The 21,600-nt window shown below is 31.7% G+C and overlaps 2 protein-coding genes across 3 annotated transcripts in view; both read right to left on the bottom strand.

The window, feature by feature from the left end:
- The window catches only part of LOC119834951, a 39,188-nt gene extending 22,949 nt beyond the window's left edge, over positions 1 to 16,239 (bottom strand). For both annotated transcript variants that reach the window (XM_038359508.1, XM_038359507.1), the window contains exon 1: positions 16,073 to 16,239. The gene's annotated coding sequence lies outside the window, so the exon portion shown is untranslated. The remainder of the gene's footprint in view (positions 1 to 16,072) is intronic.
- A 2,422-nt stretch (positions 16,240 to 18,661) lies between these two features.
- On the bottom strand, positions 18,662 to 21,374 carry LOC119834898 (U11/U12 small nuclear ribonucleoprotein 48 kDa protein-like). Its single transcript, XM_038359417.1, has 6 exons — positions 21,178 to 21,374; positions 20,916 to 21,081; positions 20,715 to 20,777; positions 20,086 to 20,227; positions 19,551 to 19,701; positions 18,662 to 19,471 (listed from the first exon to the last, which is right to left on the bottom strand). The coding sequence occupies exons 1-6, from the start codon at positions 21,292 to 21,294 to the stop codon at positions 18,662 to 18,664; spliced, it is 1,449 nt and encodes a 482-aa protein (XP_038215345.1). The 5' UTR covers positions 21,295 to 21,374.
- Between the last annotated feature and the right edge of the window lie 226 nt (positions 21,375 to 21,600).

Consider the following 21,600-nt stretch of genomic DNA (forward strand, 5'->3'; position numbering starts at 1 on the left):
TTCGATAGTTTCCCTATAACAATCACAATATTTGCATTGCATCTGAAATAAATTTGACATTAAACTCCAAACGAACGTGTTCGTGCCGCTTTACTTGCTATCATTATTAGTTCTAAGTTATTTCTTTATTATAATAGTTAAGGTTATCACCCAATAATACTTTCTTCAAACACATAAAACCTTTATCTACAAGACCTAAAATAGTACCATTGTATAACTTATAGAACGCTTATCTTAAAGAAATAATAGTAAGCACTATTACTACCAAGCATTAACATAAATTGCAAAATTATGCATTCGAAGTAATATCTCCATTCGGCAGTATCGCTCGCGTGGTTCTCGCATAAAATGTAGAGCTCTGTCAGTATATTTATCTGTATACGGTCTTGTAGTACCTATGTTGTTACCTATGTTGCTTCGAATATCTAGAAAATAACATTGAAATTAAAACTATAGAATGCTATAATACTTATTAGTACCTAGTCGAAGTCAGAATAAACCAGTACTTTTCAAAGCAACGATAAGAATGTTATCTGTAAGTAATTTAATTTGAATAGGGTACAAATTCAGTCGTTTCTTCATGTGTTTCTATTTAAAAGTAACACAGAAACGTTTTAAAATGATATTTAAATACAGTAAATATTGAAACTTGTCGAATCTTTACCAAACAGTTCTCACCAATCCATCGCGCGACAATAAAACACGTTGAGTACTGTCCAAATAAGTTTCTCACACTTGTATAAATCTTGCTACACAATGAATCCATAAATTTCTGTCCAAACCGCAATTTCCGTTAAAATAATACGATGCTATCCTTTGAACCGTGGAATCGTGATAACAGTATCTAATTTTTGTATCAAACCCTTATTAAAAATTAATGCATACATTATTGCTACTTTCTCTATTCTTAGATAGAATAATCCGCCGCAGGTGCTGTGACAACACATGATACAGGGGGTTTTATCTACGTTAACATATTGCCATATATAAACCATAATAAAGTAATAAAAAAACATCAAAACCTTAAAGGATCGCCACATGAAATGAACAAAAAATATTCACACTTCACACTCCAAGTAGCGTATCAGGCCGCGATCCATTTATCATTATAAATCAACGTGGGCCAAAATAATTTATCTGTGCGAAATTACACACTATTTACACACATTTATATGCAGGTCTACTATTTTTATTTTATCTTTAGTAAAATACCGAAATGTGTGTTCCATAAACATACATCCTACTATCCTATCCTATCCTTCCTACTAATATTATTGTAAGGATGTGTGTGTGTTTGTTACTCTTTCACGCAAAAACTACTGAACCAATTGCAATGAGATTTGGTACGTAGATAGCTGGACAACTGGAATAACATATAAGCAAGTTTTCATCCCGATATTCCTATGGGATACAGACTTACGCGGGTGGAACCGCGGGGCGCAGCAAGTATTATACAAATATGTTGCAGAGCATTTATAAAAACAATTCGACATTCCGTTCTGATGGGGTACCTGCAATCTGGGATATTAAAATAAGGGTTTAAAATTTCTCGAGCATTTCTCGTGTTGTTTAAATTGATAGTTAAATCGTCTTTTAATATAATCTATCTGCTACTATTTCAAAATAAGTGACTATATCGACTAATTTTATTTTATTTCAGTACATATTTCTGCGAATTTGGTTTGGAATTGCACCGATGGGAAGTGTGGTATCAAAATTCTGATAGCAAGGCGTGCACGAACCGGTCTCAAGCCACACTATTTTTTTTATTCTCTGTCGTAAAATCATGAGCCGACATCGCCTTTAGGGCGAAATTTAGAAACATGTACTTTATACGGATAATATTTCATGAAATAAAATAAAATCAATACACTACATACAATTTTAGTGTATAACAATATTTAACATTCAACTGCTTAGAATAAATAATAGATTAAGGTGCATTTAAACAGATCGCGGACCAATAAAACATATGTTGATATAAACAAATAACGCCTGATTCATATTATTGAAATCAGTTAAATGTGTGCAATATATGTTTGAATTGTAAACATAGTAAGCAAAAGAGTATATTATATGCGTGTGTGTCATAATGATATAAATGTCATTAAACCCTATATAATAATGATGAAATACTCTATACTATCCAAAAGCTCTTCCTATTGTGTATACCTAGTGTTCATTTCCATTCAAAGCAAAAAATAATTTAAACAATAATATATTTTTACGATTAAATATGAAAACCCGCTTCTGTATATTTTTAAAGATTAATTGTGTATAACGAATATGACTTATTAAAATTCAAAACCTGATAGTTAAATAGGAGAAAAAGCTGTTATTTTTAAATAAAAAGCAATGAACAAACTAACCGTTTGAAATTGATTTAGAAGCCGTTACGCATACAAATCTCATAAATCAATTTAATTTTAAAATTATTGAAATGAACACTTTTTAAGATGATTAATAAACAATATTTTTTATAGCTATTAGATTACTAAATTATTTAAATAACAAAAATTATAATTTTGTCTATGTAGCTAATTTATGACATTTTTTTGACGTTCGTTTACCCTTTCACGCACTCTGCGTCACATGTCGTTATCACAACCCATTATAATGAGTAAAGGAAATAATATTTCAAATGTGAAGTGATACACGGAAATGTTATAGGAGGAAATCATCGATTATAATATAGAAATCGAGTGCAAATAGCGCTTAGATTGCGGTTCCTAGAGACGCGATGTCACTTCGTCGAACATTCTCGCAATTATAAAACGCGTGCATAATTAAAGCATCAAATTATAATTATAGATAATAGTGTTTAATTACACGCACAATCACATACTAATTAATCATTTATGAACACATTTTCCCCAAATGGGACTGGACGCTAACATATCCTACTAATATTATAAATGCGAAAGTTTGTGAGGATGTGTGTGTGTTTGTTGCTCTTACACGCAAAAACTACTAAACCGATTTCAATGAAATTTGGTATGTAGACGGCTGGACATTTGTAATAACATATAAGCAACTTTTTTAATTTCTAAATATAAGCAACTTTTAATCCGGATATTCCTACGGGATACGGACTTACGCGGGTGAAACCGCGGGGCGCAGCTAGTTTGCTATAATTCCTACCTAGGCAATTTATCTAAATTCTTATCGACAACGATAGTCTTTGAGCTAATCGGGCAGATTTATTTAAGGTCTTTTTATAATATTGGAAGTTCTAGGCCTCAGACGAAGAGCAATGAAATCAAATTTTAATAATTAAACCAAAACTGTTTAAACATGTTCTGCTAAATAAGCTTATTTTTTATAGTACATAATATAATTACAAATTAATGTCTACCCGTCATATAAGTGCTGCCGGATTATCTTTTTAAATAATCTAAAGTTAAACGGCGGTAATGAATGTTTCGTAATGCTATAAATTAATGGTACTTTAAATCAATCTTAACTCTTGTTTTCATCGTAATAGGCTTATCTTGTAATTAAAATCTCATATCAATGATACAATGAAACTGTCCATTATTTCTTATAAATTATTTAAGCGCTTTTCTGGATTTTGCATAATTACAGGCCGGTCTGCTAGCTTTATGTTATCGTCTTATTTTACACAGCTTCTACGCGGAGATCTCCACGTGTACAGTAATGAAGTCATATTACAATGATTATGTGATCATAGAATATAATAAACGATGTAATATGATACGCCTGCATACTAAAAACTTCATGGAAAACTTGTTTACCCTATCTTAGACTTTTAAAGTTATTACTAGGCGATAGGTTAAGGCATTTTTATTCAAAGCCTGTACAGATGTCTTATATTATGGTAGACTGGTTGTTTTTGGTTATTTATTTTGAATCTTTGGAAATTAAAGTTAGTTCTGTATAAACAGTTTTTTTAAAGCACCTATTTTTATCCGACTGTCTCTCAAGGACGCACATTACCCATATTCTGCATTTCACTTTTAAAATGCATAACACTAACCTTATCTACTTAATGGTATATTTATAATAGGTGATAATTAGGTAAAAAGTTAGTAATGGTATTATGATATTTAGTAACATCGATGACCACAAATGTGTATCATTTATTCTAGATAATCGTATTACCGTTGCACTGAAAGTTGACAAAAAGGATGTAACTTACGTGCAGTATATACCCATGGATAAACCAATAAATTCCGCAGAAAGTCAAGTGCAGAGCAGCCGAGCGTGAACACAGGTGCAGGGCGAAGGGCGGAGGGCGCAGCCCGAGCGTGACGCAGTGTAGACGGGCTCCCACGCTATTCTTAATACATTTAGTAAGAAACTTACAACAAATAACTGCTTTGTAGGTATGATACATTTAAAATTTTAGGTTCGTAGATCATTTAGACTAATGTATTAACGAAGTTGTTAACATTATTCGGCTTCTAAGAATAACATACATTCGTGTGCATTATTTTAGTATTGGTGGTAAAATAAAAAATAGGGCTTAGTAATTGCACGTACTTCCGAGTTCATCTCTTACAATTATCTATCAAAACTATCAAAATATGCAGATTTATAAAATGACATACAGATATAATCATTGCTGTTTTTTCTAGTTCCATGATTTTCATCAAGCGGTCTTACAATCATAGAGTCAATTGTTTTTCCATTAGATATAGGCTTGCCAGTAGTTAATGGACAATTTGTAGCTGTTTTCTTTGTTCCGGCTCAGAAAAATGATAACTGAATTTCCTGTTAGCGTAACGGACACGACGGGGTTGGGTTTGTTGACTCGAGGGAGTCATTTTATGTCCTTACTTCTCTGCTAATGTATTGAATGTAGAAGTTTGTTTCGTGCCCTTCAGCGAAATATGATCATTGATCATCTTCACAATTTATGGTTGGAGACTTGAATGGCCACTTAGCATCTAGGAAAAATATAAGCGTTTTAAACGATTGAATGTTCATCTCAACAATTTCTATAAAAATTTCGATATTGGTCAGTGAAACTAGTGAATAAAACTATTGCTATTTATTCGGAACTAAGAATTTAATAAAAAACGAGGTATGCATGTAGAATTAGTATCATGTTAATTTTTAATGCTATTTACGTATTTTTCTATTTAAATAGCTAAAGATAGTTCCTAAGCGAGACCAGTGAAGTTGAATAGCAATTCAATAATTACCGATGCATTATTGTACTGCATAACACAACTAGAGAGTGACAACTATGCCATAATCATTCTCAAAGAGACATCGCAATATAATATAATAGCAGTTCAATGATCTCGTCATATTCGTTTTCAGGTGAAATAGAAACTCGAACAAAAAGTCGCACGTAAGACATTATAGTGTTTACACTCCGCATCGCCCGTGCTTTCTGCGTGCTTGTCGTGCACGCTCTGTGATTGGGATCACACCTATCGTTTAAATTGTGTTTTCTCAACAAGACTGTCTTGTGTCACTATCTGTTTGGATCCCTTAATCTTAAATTTAATTTTTAGTTTTATAGCATTGAAATGCTTTATAAATGAGAAATTTTGAAAGAATAGAAAAAATTTGATCACGAGGCAGGATTCGAACCAGATATGCAGACGCAGGCAAGATACGCAGGTTCGAATCCTGCCTCGTGATCAAATTTTTTCTATTCTTTCAAAATTTCTCCCTTAATCTTACTTATCGGGCCAGTTTTTCGGTAATTATAAGGTAAGGCATCTTTGTGAGATGCTTGTGACAGATGGTCATCCTAATCATGGACATAGTATACTCGTATAACGTCCATCAGTTTTTATACAGGTAGTAAGAAGATAGACAAAAATTTGAATTTTGTTAAGAGATCAACTAACTACTGAAAGATAAGATTTCCATACCTAAGGCTTGAAATGCTTAAGTTCATTGTCATGTGAGCCTTAACGTGAATCCTCAATCCTATGTCCTAGGACCTAGGTTCAAGGTGCAAAAGCAGTCATAAGGGTTGCCTATATTATTACATTTAAATTGCGCTAGCAGCAAACATTTATTTGTCACCGACTTATAAAAAATTTAGTTTATTCAACGGTTTTATCTAATTTTATGCTAAACTTGCTTTGACGAGAGGTAAGCTCGTGTTTACCATATTATTATGGTAATACCATGTGGGATGGGACAGCGTACTTTATGCGTATTACGTTGTTGCTACAGACTACATTAGTTATAAATAGTTATATAATAGAACTAGCTTTTGCCCGCGCCTGCGCGGGCTTTATATACGGTACAGTTTAATATATGTTATTTTACATCCTTTCTCTTCAATTACTCTATCTATTAAAAAACAGCCATTAAATCCGTTATTTAGTTTTAGAGATCTAAGCATACATACATACATAGGGACAGATGCGGGAAGTGACTTTATACTGTGTAGTGATATGAAATTGAAATATATAAAATATACATTTCACTATATGAAAATCTAGATTCTCCCTAGATTTTAACAATTTCCTGCACGTTGCGCATTGAAAGTAACAGGTCCATTACACGCAGACCTTTAAAGTTCAAAGCAGTTTAGATGCACGGGCCGATGGATGTGAATGAAGCCCTCACTTACATGTTATACCGTACTCCAGGTAACGACCCACTCGGCCCAAGGAAATGTGCATTATATTTTGATTCGTGGCATTTCACTCTAATGAGGAAATCGTTATACCCGTTTGGAGACGTTAACTTATTTAAAAGTAGCTTCGAAAGCATTGCAATTGAAGGATTTTCTTTCTATTGCAATGTCATTATATAAAGCATTTATATTAAATAAAAATAAAAATATAATTTTCCTTCTATTTCCGATATTTCTAAGATAGTACTAATAAATTATTGCACAAAAATATAAAAAAGTCATGTTATTAGTCACAAATAGGGAAATTAGAACATTTCTGAAATGGTGGTCTAATAAATGTATCAGTGAAAAATTTCAACGCGTGAAAAGTCTATCCTTGTGAAAGTTTAAATTCAATTGTTTTGTAATGAAGATATGCGATAACCCGTTTTCTTGATGCATTTTTAGATAGTTTAGAAATACAAACATTTATAATAAAAAACTATACTAAAATGAAACGAATTATTTGGCTCTTAATTATGAGAAATATTAGTCGATTAAGTGAACGTCTCAATCAAATCGAAAAAATTTAAACCGCTACACTGATTAGTTTTAAATTGCCATTAATATCTGGCAAACGCAAATTTTCATAATAAAGATAAATTCATTAAACTAAAAATTAAAGACCAAAAGTCTGCTATATGAATAAGATGAACATTTATATTTTCTTCCTTATATTATTATTTTCATTTAACGCAGTGGATAGCAGTAACGACGTGAATACCTAGGTATGGCTCATGGTATATGGTATATGGTCTTATTCATAAAAACTTAGACAGTCCATAGAGTTTATTTTATAGTTTTCAGTGTACCATTAATTCTTTAATACAAAATATCCAATATAATCGTGTACTGTCATAGCATATAAGTCTATAAAGCATCGAGAACTCAACAAGACTTAAATTGTAAGACTTAAATAATGATATGTACAACAATAAATTATATTTTACATTATATAAATATCAAGCTAACAGCTAAATACCTACAAAAATAATATGGAACACATAATAATAATAATAGATATGATATCAAACAAGACTTCCTAATTCAAGTTTTATGTAATTTAAAACCGAGCGGGGTTTGTTGTTGGCAGTTAGATTAATGGCCAGCATTGTGGCCCGACCTGCATTATATTTAACATTTTTATAACTTTGGTTTCACGAACTACATAATACTTTCTCTTGATTTTAGGCGCACTCCTTTGGGCATGAGAATAATATATCATATAATATATAGAATGGGTGGTGTAAAGAATGGGTTATTTTACTCTACTGACTCCTATGTTATGAGTCTAGGACAGGTTTATTATTCTTAGGTGTTCTAGACAATTTTTGATAATATATTACGTTCGATATCGATTCAGCATTAAAAAAATAGATGAATAACATATTTTAACGGAAAAACATAAATATATCTATATCGGCATTTTACCGTTTTTAGATTTTAGATAATTTGAATATATGTACTTATATTTAAATAATCTAAAATGTAAATAGTATTAAAAGGAGTTTTTTTATATTTCACGAATAGATTAAAATGTTCAATTTTTATTAATATATATGTAAATATAATTATTATTATTTTTTTGCATTTTTGAAATATTAATAAAACATGCATTCATCTGTGGATATAAAAGTCAATGACACCGGGAATCACAAACAATGATCAAACGAAAACAAACTTTTATCAAATAAAATATAATGTTTTATTATAATCCACCCCTGACGTGTGAAAGAGTTACGCAACACATAAATCTTATTAATTCATAACATTATAGAAAATAATTGAAGCGTAGAGAACCCTACTGTAATTAAAATTACACCGACACGCACACATACATGTCACTTCACAAAGGATTCACAGGAACATTTGCACAGGGTTGCTACACGAATATACTTACACATTTTATTAATTTTAGTACAAGAACTATGAATATCTCCTTGCAAAAGTCTAATTTCGGATTGAAAGCATTTTAAAACAACAAATCTTAATTCTAATCTTATTAAAATTTATACCAATAATAATTCGTGGAACTTATTAATCAATTATTAACAAGATATTAAAAGTTTCTGAAAACAAATGAAATTTATTGATAGAAAAGGCTGTGAAGATAGGAAATAGATAAGGATAAATTTAATTTTAAACTAACAATTCGTCCCGTGGTACATATAATATCATATATCACTCAGTGAAGTAACTGTTCTAATGCTGAAAGAAATCGGTCAATCGATAAATCGGTCCAGAGGATTTTGCGTGAACACCTTACTAACTTAAAAAAATACAAAAGTTTCCTCCTTATAATATCAGTCTAGGTAATTAACGAAAGCAGAAACGTTTGGGTAAAATAATACATCCTTTTCAATACGATCTTTTAAAATATTAAAATTTTATTGTAACAGCCCTATATATACCTGAAGTATAATATTATACACGCATATTATTGAGATTAGAAACCGTTGAGGGTATTGTCAAAGTCCGTCACACTCGAACCCCACGTGTATTGTCATCTTCCCTTCGAGGCCCATAAAGCCGTGCGCTTCATATCAACGCAATCAAATGAAGTACAAGTTATATACGCCAAGCGATTTAAATAGCCGTTTCGTATCGTATTTTTACATAATATGTGTCTTGTTTTTATTATAAACTGAAACAATTACTTAATAAATAAAGAAGGTATTGATTTTTTAGCGAAGATCGATCTATTGTTGTTTTTATGGAATATAGTATCAGTATTTAATATATTTTTAGACAATAAAAGCATAAATTTGAAATTATTAAATGAGTTTTGTATCTAAACTAAGGTACAAAAGTAACGAACTTATTAAGCCTTCAAATTAATTTCCAACAACGAATTTAAACCTGTCTTATTTCATCCCTCGTACCACACAATATACCATTGTAAAGTGCGATAGATATAAACTAACAGTACTATTGTGCACTTTATTTATATCAAGTTATAAACGTCACTCAGTCATTGTCAGACTGTTGCGTGATGAATTGGTACAAATGTCTAGATGCTGTTATAACGGTCCATATTTGATAGAGACTCACACGTAAAACGTTCAATGCTAAAAAAACTATCAAAAAAATGTTACATTTTTATAAAAACTATGTTTATTTCGATCATGGTCACTGGAGCAGAGAATATCAATAATTTCATAAGATTATAGTTTTTATGTGCGTACGTTATATTGTTACTGTATTTCAGTATTCATATTTATGCTTTTTAATTAAAAAGCATGTATATTATTTTATGGTAGTATATAATAAATGTTTCCTCTATTTTATTATTATTCCATAAAAAAAAAATTATGACCGTATGAATGAGCAATCGTTATTATAATCAAAATGAACATTACAGATCAAATCGCGCGCATGCGTAACCCGATCTCGCGTAAACAAACCGCAACTTAGCTTTATGTAAAGCTTAATGAGCTTATAAAGCTGGCTTTGAATGTCCATCGCGTATATTGAAAGATAAAAGTTGTATAAATAGAGTGGATATAAATAATTTTCATAACGTTCAGGTGATCAGAGATTGACTCTGATGTTACTTAAACTTAGTTAATTCGTTATTTATCGAGTATTAGCTATTATCTGTTTATATTCACTGACATACATTGCTTTTCAAAGCATAGACAGACATAAAATACTTTTTGTACGATCAATTCAACGTTTCAAACATTTCTGTATAGACAGCAGACGCGGTCACGGTCACGGGCAGAATCCGAATGTTGTTATTCTAGTCTACTTCTTTGTTTTAAATAATAGCTAAAGTGTAGAAGACAAATGTTTATATAATCGTCCAAGATATTAAAAATAACGGGAAATATAATCATTACTTTATTCCCTGATTTCGGGTCAATAAGCTGAGTTCATAAAACTGCTATAAACCGTCCACACAATCACAATTAATTGACGATAATATCTATATCGTCGATTAACGCCAATCGCCGTCCCATTGTGTGCGCCCGCGCATACAACCGCTGAATTATCCACGATGCCGTAAATACTCTATTGTTCAAAATATACCTCACTGTACTGGAATCTTGACACAAAAGAGAAAATGCTTTATAAAAATAGACTAGATTATTAAAGTCGTAACGCAAATCCGCATTGAATTTGTGGTTTCTGTTACTTTGGGAAAGTATAATTCCGAATATATATTGAACATATAATAAAGGTGTGTGTGCGATTTACACACGATAGAAGTGAAACTTCAGTAAATCGACAAAAGAATGAATAAAATACTATGTATATTTCTGTCTCATTCTTTGCCGGCTTCATTCTACAAATCACAACGATTCTAAAGAAGTTTCACTTCAAAATGTACTAAGTCACCAATAACATCAACACTCGAGAGAAAAATATTAACTAATTATGTATCGCAACTCGTAAGTAAAGACAAGAAAAGCAATCACACAGTCGCGTTGTTTATGTTGCGAGGAGTTAGAATTGAAAACCTTGAGAATGGCCACAGAACTCAACTCATCACCAAACTATTATCATATTTTTATACCTTATCTTTGCTATTCAAATATATTCCAATTGTCTTTGCTGTAAAAAGTGAAGTTGGAAATTGAATTATCTTTAAAATTAAGTAATAGATCGAATGGTGTACATTTTTTACTGATATCAATACGGTCCGACAGGGGCTACAGATTATAAAGGATAAGCAGCTAATGGAGCTGATAAATACATGATGCCATAAGAAAAAAAAACACAATACACCGTTACACGCCATATTAAAGTATTTCTTTTAGCTTTTTTTCATCGACTTCAATAAAAATTCAATCCCTATTATTAAAAACGGTTAGAACATCCTAACGTAAATTTGAGACATTTTGAAATCTTTTTTCTATCTTACAACAGTGTAAATAAGCGTGATATTTGTGTGAACGATTGTTTATAAAATTTCACGCGCCCTTCGGCGGATGCACGAGACAGATTGTATCGGACGGACGTTACTTTTGAAGATAAAATAATTAATAGATACCGCGTCTTTGGTGCTGGTTAGTCAGTAACGTTACGGAAAATCTAGGGGCCTAGGGGACCTGATCGAAAATAATGAATTGAGTTGTTAAGAATATTATATATTTTTTATTTATTTATAACAATATTCATACATACATATATTTTTAAAATTTACAAATTATAACAATTACAATTTAGTTTATATAAAAAGTTTGCCTTACATATATTTTTTAAAGTTTACAATAATATATAAAGCCGATGTTTCCCCGAGCTAGATTGCTGAGCCACCTGTATTTAGGAGAAACAGCTTGCATATGAAGATAACTCGCAATTTAAGCCAATTGCCTTGAAAATTCAACTACTTACTTAGCATTATGTATGGGTAACATATTGTTAAAACTGGCATTATATTTTTTACAATATAATTATAATATGAACACATTTCTTTCGTCCTCATCTTTCAAATAATAATTTAAATAAATTCCTACAATTTCCTTTAATCTCTCTTTCTCTCTCTACCTACGCTCATTACTTAGTATGAATGTAAACGTGGTAATAAAGCTTCAACTATTTAATGTAATACCACATAATAAACAATAGTCGGTTATATGGTATGTTACAATTTAGTGTAATTATTCTAATGACTTGACGCAGTTAAATCTTAATTCGCTCGTATACCGTTATAGGGCAGATGTACGCAGTGGCGCGTTGACGTCTTTTGTTCGACGCTCTCTCACCGCTTTGTTCTATAAAATCAATGTATTTCACAATTGGAAAAAACATCTATTGTACTCATTAATTTTGTGGAACAATAATATGGCATGAATTGAATAATATTTATCATGTTATTCAATTGGGGCGTTTCAAAACCAGATCAATAAGGTTTGTTTATTGTTTGTGGAGATGTATGACGAAATAATTTTTTAATGCGATAAAAATCTTATTAGAACGATACTTTTAACTTTTTATTTAAATAAAAAATACATTCCAAATAGGACGGTTATAAATATGAACACATGTGCTGGTTTAGTTTATATAATTACTAGCTGCACCCGGCAAACGCTGTTCTGCCTTACTCTTATCATTTAGGGGTATAAAAAATAGATGTTGGCCGATTCTCATAGATACCGGATAAGCACAAAAAAATTCATCAAAATCGGTCAAGCCGTTTCGGTGGAGTATGGCAGCGAAAACTGTGACACGAGAATTTTATATATTAGAATATTAATAAACCCAAAAAACTGTTTCATAAAAAATGTTATGACAACATAATATTTTTATTCACCATTGTTTATTATCTGCCTACAAAATATTATAAATAAATAACTCTGATACGTTTAATAATGATACATGTTCCGAGTGTTATCGCGTGCACGAGCGTGCTTCATTACCGGAGCCTCTGTGTGCGTATTTCGAATGTTTTTGCGTCCGCCGTGGGAGGTGCCGCTGGGAACTAAATTCACTAGTCAATATCTACTTCCGTTATATGGAAAATCCATAACACGTTGAAGAAAATTATTCAATATAATTGTAGTCACAAGGGCCTTTACGTGTTGGATCTTTGTGCCGTCGTAAGCTTTCCAAAAAACCGACATTATGCTTCTGGCGGTGCCCATGTATTATAGAATGAGATACATGATACTTATACATGAATAATATAGCGAAAATTAAGTATTATTACAGAGAATATTTTAGAAATAATCAGCCACGGGCTACCTTTAACCATTATGTCAATGTAAACAATTTTACTAGAAACATGTATTACATTTCGTATTAATACTTTGTCATAATCTTGGAAATATATTATTAGGTAAACGTTCAGAGCTGTAATAGAACGCGCAACAAACACTAAACACATGGACGAAGCTTAAAAGCGTCTCATTAGCAAAAAGACAAGATTATCATAGATTACATGCAAGAAAAACGCATGTATCATTAATTTACAGACTCCTAATAAGCACATAGAGTTCCATATAACTAGATAATGATCCCTTCGCAGACATGTTATTAAGGCCAGCGTTTATTCTGTGGCAGCACGCTCCACTCTGATTGCGATGCGCGGGCGGCGGTGAAAACAAACACTTGTGTTGGCACGCATCTAACGTCTTGCAATAATCTTATAATGTCGTGCTTTACATGGGAGAGTAATTTAAAAATTAAATTAAAAAGGAAACTGGCAATTGAAGAAATTTTTTGTACAGGGTTGTTTTGTTTTTTTAAAATACATTGTGTCAATAGTAAAATAGTACCCATTAGACGATATTAAGTATAAATAATAAATTAATAACAATATTTTTAAACAAAAAAATAAAATATCTTTCAATTATCAGAACTAGAGTCCGTTTAAATGGGAAAATCACACGGAATGCAACACCGTTCAGATAAACAAAATGATCAAAATCAGTTCACCCAGTCGTGTGAGGTAACAAACACAAATAATTTAGTTGAATTGAAAACTTCTTCCCTTTTTAGAAGTCGGTTGTAAAACGTTCAAAATTAGTAAAAAAACATATTATAAAAATAAGAAGTTGATAATAAACGGATAATATTAATTGATCCGTAATTAAACACTGTAATTCCCACTTCAAAAACATAGGCCCTACATATCGTTATACTCCTCTACCGAAACCAATCGAAACCATCACGTATTCACTGTTCACACATCCAGAATGGAGGAGATGTAGTTTGATATGCTGGCATGCATCACTCGCCGCGCCTCGCAACTTTTCCCGACTCTCATTTACATGTTACAAGAGCGCGTGTCACGTTACAATAACCACCGTATACTTGTACACTTGTGATTGCTGGCTCATTATGTTTTATCCCGAAACAGAATATAAAGCTTTGTCAAGACGACATGTTTTCCGTTGATGCAAATACAGTAAATAAAATAATATTTTCATGTTCAAAAACTATCACTATCTTGCTGGTACAGTATAATAAATTGATATTAACTTATTTACACAGGATAATCTCGGCCTTGGTATCCTACTTAATCCTACTAATATTATAAATGCGAAAGTTTGTAAGGATGTGTGTGTTTGTTGCTCTTTTACGCAAAATCTACTGAACCGATTGCAATGAAATTTGGTATGTAGACAGTTGGACAACTAGAATAACATATAGGCAACTTTTTATCCCGATATTCCTACTGAATACGGACTTACGCGGGCGAAATCGCGGGGCGCAGCTAGTATCATCACAAAAATGAATCGTGATAAAAAGCATAATTTAAAAACTTCCATCGTTTTCAAATGCCTCTGGGTCTAGGTTACCACTTCATCATTTTTATATTATGATTTATTTACATACAAACACAGTTTTGCATTTGCTTTTCAATAAATACTTAACTATTGCTGTTTAAAATACTAGCTACATAAGTAGCACATATTTTAAACTTATCGACTGATTTTCATTACTCAATAAAAATTGTGCTAATCAGCTTCCGTTGCTAACCAAACCAATCCATTCTGTGAACGTAGGTACATAAAAGCAGATATAAATCCTAAGATATAGGATGTAAAATATGCTATTATAAATTATTTAAAGGCTGCAGTTAAGATAAACAATAATTAAGAATGCGTTCCGAGTCTGTAATAAAATTTATAGAGCTGGTGTGATCACAATTTAATTATAGACTTTCTATCGCCAGCACCGTGGTTGTTGTGGGAGAAATATCGCCAATGTGACTTGTTGACATTCCGAATGCAGATTTATCGGTTATTTATATTATACATTATTCTATTTTTCATTTTCTTTTTATTTTTCTTCACAGACTTCAGAAAAGAGGATTTCTCAGTTCGACTATATTTTTTATGTTTGTTATCACAAACCTTTCGACTGGGTGAATCGACTTTGATGATTCTTTTTTATTTAGTATTTTCCCATTTAAATTTGGTCTGGTTTTGGTAATATGCAGGCGGTTTATTCAGAACTAGCTGCGCCTCGCGGTTTCACCCGCGTAAGTCCACATCCCGTAGGAATATCGGGATAATATGTCGCCTATATGTTATTCCAGTTGTCCAGCTGTCTACGTACCAAATTTCATTGCAATCGGTTCAGTAGTTTTTGCGTCAAAGAGCGACAAACACACACACATCTTTACAAACTTTTGCATTTATAATTTTAGTAGGATAGGTTTCTACTACAACCAACACAATATGATATTTTTATTTTACTCTATGTATTTCGGTTTATCACAGAGATATCCTTCCGGACATACCTAACGACGCATTCAACGGTGCCTGTTTGATATTTTGTATTTTAAAACAAATTTAACACTTAATAAATTATTTTTATAAAGACTTTATCTTATTTATATTCACAAGATCACCTAGATTATGAGAATAAATAAATATATTTGTTGCTTAAATAAATTTATTATTTTATTAAAAAAAAACACGTACACCAATATTCAATTAAAAAAAAAATAATATTAAAACAATTATTTTGAGAATCATCAAAAATTTTAATAAAAAAAGAACTTACTCCAAACACAAAAATATAAAATCCTCTTTAAACACACATCACATTATCACACACACAATAAAATAAACACTTGGTAAAAATGAAAACTCCGAAACAAGCTGCGACTACGCGCGCTATCGCGACGTTCAATCAACAGCAGAGTCGCGGGCTCACTGACAAGTTTTTAGAAGCCAGAGAGGTCTCAATGTGCCCCTTCAGTCTGCCCCGTGCCCAACACAAGCCATTGTTGTGTTTTGTTGTGTTGTTTTCCTAACTTGTAGTTTGAGAGATTGAGAACTTCAATTATTATAAGTACGGATCAAGTAATCTTTTGAAAGCCGTCAAATGTTTATCAGAAAGTCTTCAACTTAATATATACTACGCATAAAACTTCTATTAAACTAATCTGCACTAATATTATAAACCTGGAGAGTTTGTTATGTGTATGTTTGAACGCGCTAATCTCAGGAACTACTGGTCCAATTTGTAAAATTGTTTCAGTGTTAGATAGCCCATTTATTGAGGTAGGCTAGCTATATATATCATCGCGCTAAGAACAATAGGAGCGGAGTATCAAGCAAATGAAGTCGCGGGCGGTAGCTAGTATAAAATAAAATATAACTGAAATATAGGGAACGAATATCTACCTAGCACTATAACTAGGAATTTGGACAGATTAATATAGGTACCTAATTTAAAAGAATAACAATCTCTTACTCTACACCCGGTGACCCGGCGAGCGAGCGCCCGCGCCGGTCTCGTCCCGAATCGTTGTTGAATACTCCTTTTGCATTCTTCACACCGACGAGTTTTTATTATTGTCTTACTTTAACATAGGAAAATTTACGCAATATTTCCTGAATGCATATACTTTAGAAGAAACACTGTAAAACAACTATTCGTTGACTTCTTCGCTTACTAAAAAGTCTGTAGGTTGTATTATTGTAGTATTTAATGTACAGATTTATAGACAGTCAAATGAAACGATGAATATTTGTTGATATCCGTGGAATTTGTGAAAGATCCAACGTCAACACCTAATTTTGTTGTATAAAAACTATCGCAAAAAGTGGCACTTGGCGGAGCAAATCATCAGCCGTGAAATTAGTGTTCCGCGGCTGGCGGCGATTTGACGAAACGGATGTAATGAAAGTGATTATCTATATTGACAAAACTTATTAAAGCCCAGTGAAAAGAGTCAATAAATGTTTATCAGAGCTCCAAATGCATTTATTACAGTTTAGCGTGTTTATAGGAAAATAGTTTTATACCCATTAATAATAATTTTAACAAAACACACCACACGGGAGGCACCAGCTTAAAAAATAAATCATCAAAAAACGGTTTAACACAGTAAAAAGTTATGAGGTAAGAACACAAAAAAGCTAAACTTCTTTTTCGAAACTCCTTTTTTGAAGTCGGTTAAAAATGGTTCGATCTGATTTCTCTTTCTTGTAGACTTCATGATTTTTTAATTGGAATGCAGTAAATAATAAGTGGTTCATGTTCCAATAACTATTTTTTTTAATTCCTTCTTCTTTTTCTATTTTTTTTTTAATAGTTGATACTTTGGGGCTACTATTTATCTCTACCCAAATACGTGTATGGTGTACATTACATTTATAGTATTAATTACTTTGAATTCTTTGATACTACTGTTGTTCACCTATTGATGCTAAATGAAGGTACATTGGCAATACGTTATAATTAAATTTTATGACCAGGATCTCGCCAACGTCCAATTAATTATATCGTAATTTAAAACTTATGTTAATTGTAGTAAATAGAAAATAATCTACACTAATATTATAAAGAGAAAACGTTTGTATGTTTGTAACGTTTTCACGTAATAACCAAAGGACCGATTTCAAAAAAATTTTCACTATGAGAAAGCTGCAACCTCACTGAGTTGCATAGGTTATATATGTACCACGGGCGAAAAGCTACTACAATACAAATATAAATAAAAGGCTTTATGACCGTGACACTGTGACCAAGTCTTTACATGTATGACGTGACGATCTTAGATCATTCGCGTAAAATCCAACATAAGACAACGGTGCTACTAGGTGCTGATAACTCAATAGGTACACCAACATTTTCATGAATGATGCAAACGACTTCTCTTTCGTCAGGTATCAATTTCCAGCTTAAGAAATAAGTATACATTTCATGCATTTGTATCCAACAAGTGATCCATTACGACCTTGAGATATTTGTGGCCACAATTTTTTATTACAAATTCTTAAATTACTCTGGCTACTTCGGTTACAAAAACTTAGCAATGCCTTGCGACACAAAAAGGTTTGAAAATTATTTCTATAATTAGACACATTATTATAATTAATTCATGATGATATGTTTGTGCATTGTAAATGTATGGAGCTTTCAATATAATTGGATTCCTCTTGCGATATCCTCTTAAAATGTATGCCTATTCTTATAAAGATGCAATGAAAGATAAAGATAATTTTTTTTTATAAATTTATACATATTATACCCAACATAAAAGTTGTCAAAAATATTGATTATTAATTACTCAAAACCTTTACATAATTACAAACTCGTGTGGAACATTTAAAAGAAAACGAAAAAAGAATTTGAAATAATTTATTGATATTCATAGTCATCAATCTCTTGCTTTATCTTAATTTCTTGAGGATTACTGTCCTCAAGGCCATTACCACTCTGGCTGTCATATTTATCATGATTGTCATCAACCTCTTGCTTTATTTTAGTAGCATCAAAATTCCAATATCTATTATCTTCATGATATGCTCTTGAATTAGCATCATGTTTTGAATATTTTGATGTATCGCGCCTTTTATCTCTAACATAATCATTAGTCCTTTCCTTATCTCTTCTGTCTGAATCATTCTCACGTCTGTCATCTCTTTTTCTAACTCTTTCGTCATTTTTCCTGTTATATTTATCATTTCGTCTATCCTCATATTTATAACTATAACCCTGCTTTGTATGATCTCTTCTATGGCTTTCATCATAACTTCTATTTTCCCGCCTTTCTCCGCGTTTATCTCTATCTGTTTTCTCATCACATTCTCTTCTAGATGTTCTGTCCTTTCTGTGGTCATCTTTTTGTTTCCTGTCACGTTTTTTCCTATCACAGTCATTGGAAGAACTAGGTCTACTATATTCATAAATATCTCTGCTTTTACTTCGTTTTCTTTTATGATGCTTATTAGACGATCTTGAATCTCTGGAGTCATTTCTATATTCGGGATAATCTTTTCTTCTATTTCCATTTCTACCATCATTGTCATCTCTTTCCATTGAAGTACTTCTCTCCCGTTTTATTTGAATGTTGGAACAGTCATCATTTCTCCGTGTTGATTCTGAACGTACATTTGAATGCACGTCAGAATTATACCCACCTGTTTGTGTATCAGTAAACATCTCCATCTGTAATATTAATTGATCGTATAAAAAATAACCATTGTATTTTTAGTTAAAGTCTAATTCAAAATAAATAATCTATAACCTGTGTCCTAATAACATCTCTGAGGACATCAGAGTAATTTTTCGTTTTGGCTGCGACCCGATACTTGGTGCGACGTCGCTTCATATCACGTAACTCCGCAAGAATCTCTGTACGAGATCTTTTTATGTCTTCCGATTTTACGGCACTGACACTGAAATTACCATTTTTGTTTGATCAGTTAATAATTAAATAAATGGATGATTCTATATGAGATCTTTCAACACTTTAATTTATTGTTCGACATAGAGCACACTTGCTGCTTTTGCCATCGTGACCTGTATGCCATTTTTATTTAGTCAGTGGAAATATATATGTATAAGCTTCTAACACAAAGCCAAAAAGATATTTCGATTTACTCGAAGTTTATTACTCATAGAATTGAATTTTCCACGTCTATCTCTTTTTTCCTGAGTTTACTTTACTGACCCTGATGAAGTGTTATTAAAATTAAGTAGTATGTAAATAAAATTTAATAATAAATTAATTGTAGAGCAATTATTGACAGACATATTCAAGGAGATAAGAAAGTTCTTACTCAAACAGTGCTAGATCGGAGAGATCATGGCAGGCTGGCACTGATGCAACAACAGCATCATAGATAGCACGCCTCTCATCCATGGTGTAAGTTGTCTGGGCTCGCTCCAGAGTGAGAGGAGCAGGGGCACTCCATCCATTGCCTTTTGTGTTTAAGGAAATCATGCAATAGTGCAATAATGTTTTAAACTAGTACTTTTATTTTCTAATAAATCCAAATTATTTATAAACTAAATAAACAAAAAATACATTTCACTACTTTATCAACATAAGTCATGTATGCAAAACATAAATATTAAGTAAAGAAAAAAATCAATGACATTTTTCTCTGTGAGTCAGTAAAGTGGAGGTAGCCATGACATATGTGCTGAAGGATCACTATTAAGGGAAGAAACTAATGTTTCTGAATATTTCAAGTAAGTCCCTAACTAATAGTCATATATGCATGTTTGCAATACAAACATTCTACACATTTTTCAAAGTTTGAAGTACAAAGGATACAATAAGATTGGTATTGACTGAATAACAGGATATCAACACTGTAAAAAAGGTATCAATTATAATTTAAGTTCATAAATACATAAAAAAAAACATATAAACATATAAAAAAACTACAAGTATCCAAGTTACCTTTTTTGAAGTTTGGATTATTATTTGAAGCAGTTTCTATAATGAGTTTAATATCATCAGGACCTGAAAGAATTGTATTTCAGGAGTAGATTGGAAATAAAAAAGGATGATTTTAAAATTAAGAAGATACCAGTTTTTGTAAATGAACATCTAATATTAACATCATGAATATTATTCCAATTCAAAAGAAACATATCATACCCAGTTTCACTACAGTATTAGCATTTGGGTCCAGTGGGTCAGGCAACATTTTATCTTGAGCATTATAACCCTGTTTTTTCAGCCAGCACTTCTCTTCATGTGTTGCTTTATTTTCAGGTGGTACTTTGTGTGTCATATCAAATGCACAAGCAACGGAAGGTTTTCCCTGGAATTATATAAGGATTATTTATATTTGATAACAATAAAACCGACACAGCGTACTACATTATATTATATTGTAAAATTTTATTCAATTGAATACCGAAATAAGAGTGCTTCGATTCCACTGTAAGCTTTGTAATATCAAAGTTATTTCGTTGTCCACATCTTTTATATATGATTTCAAATCGGATAGTTCACTTTGTCTTGTCGAAGACATAATTATAATATCACACTTTAACACTTAAAATAAAAATTAGTGTAGGTAAATATCGTGAAAATATTTAAAAGCATGTCAGTTTGATATAAAAACAAAGATGTGACATTGACGTTTTAACAATTGTACAAATTCATACAAATCAACACAAAGTAACACAAAATAAAATGAAAGCTATATTTTCTTTTTATTACATAAAAAATTTAATATGAACTGCAAACCTACACTAAGACATTTTGTATCGTAGGCCTGCAACCCTTCCCTGCTATCAAAATAGTAAGTACATTTTAAATTAACATAGCAATTAAT

Source organism: Zerene cesonia, chromosome 20, assembly GCF_012273895.1.
Source record: "Zerene cesonia ecotype Mississippi chromosome 20, Zerene_cesonia_1.1, whole genome shotgun sequence".
NCBI classification, from domain to species: Eukaryota; Metazoa; Arthropoda; class Insecta; order Lepidoptera; family Pieridae; genus Zerene; species Zerene cesonia.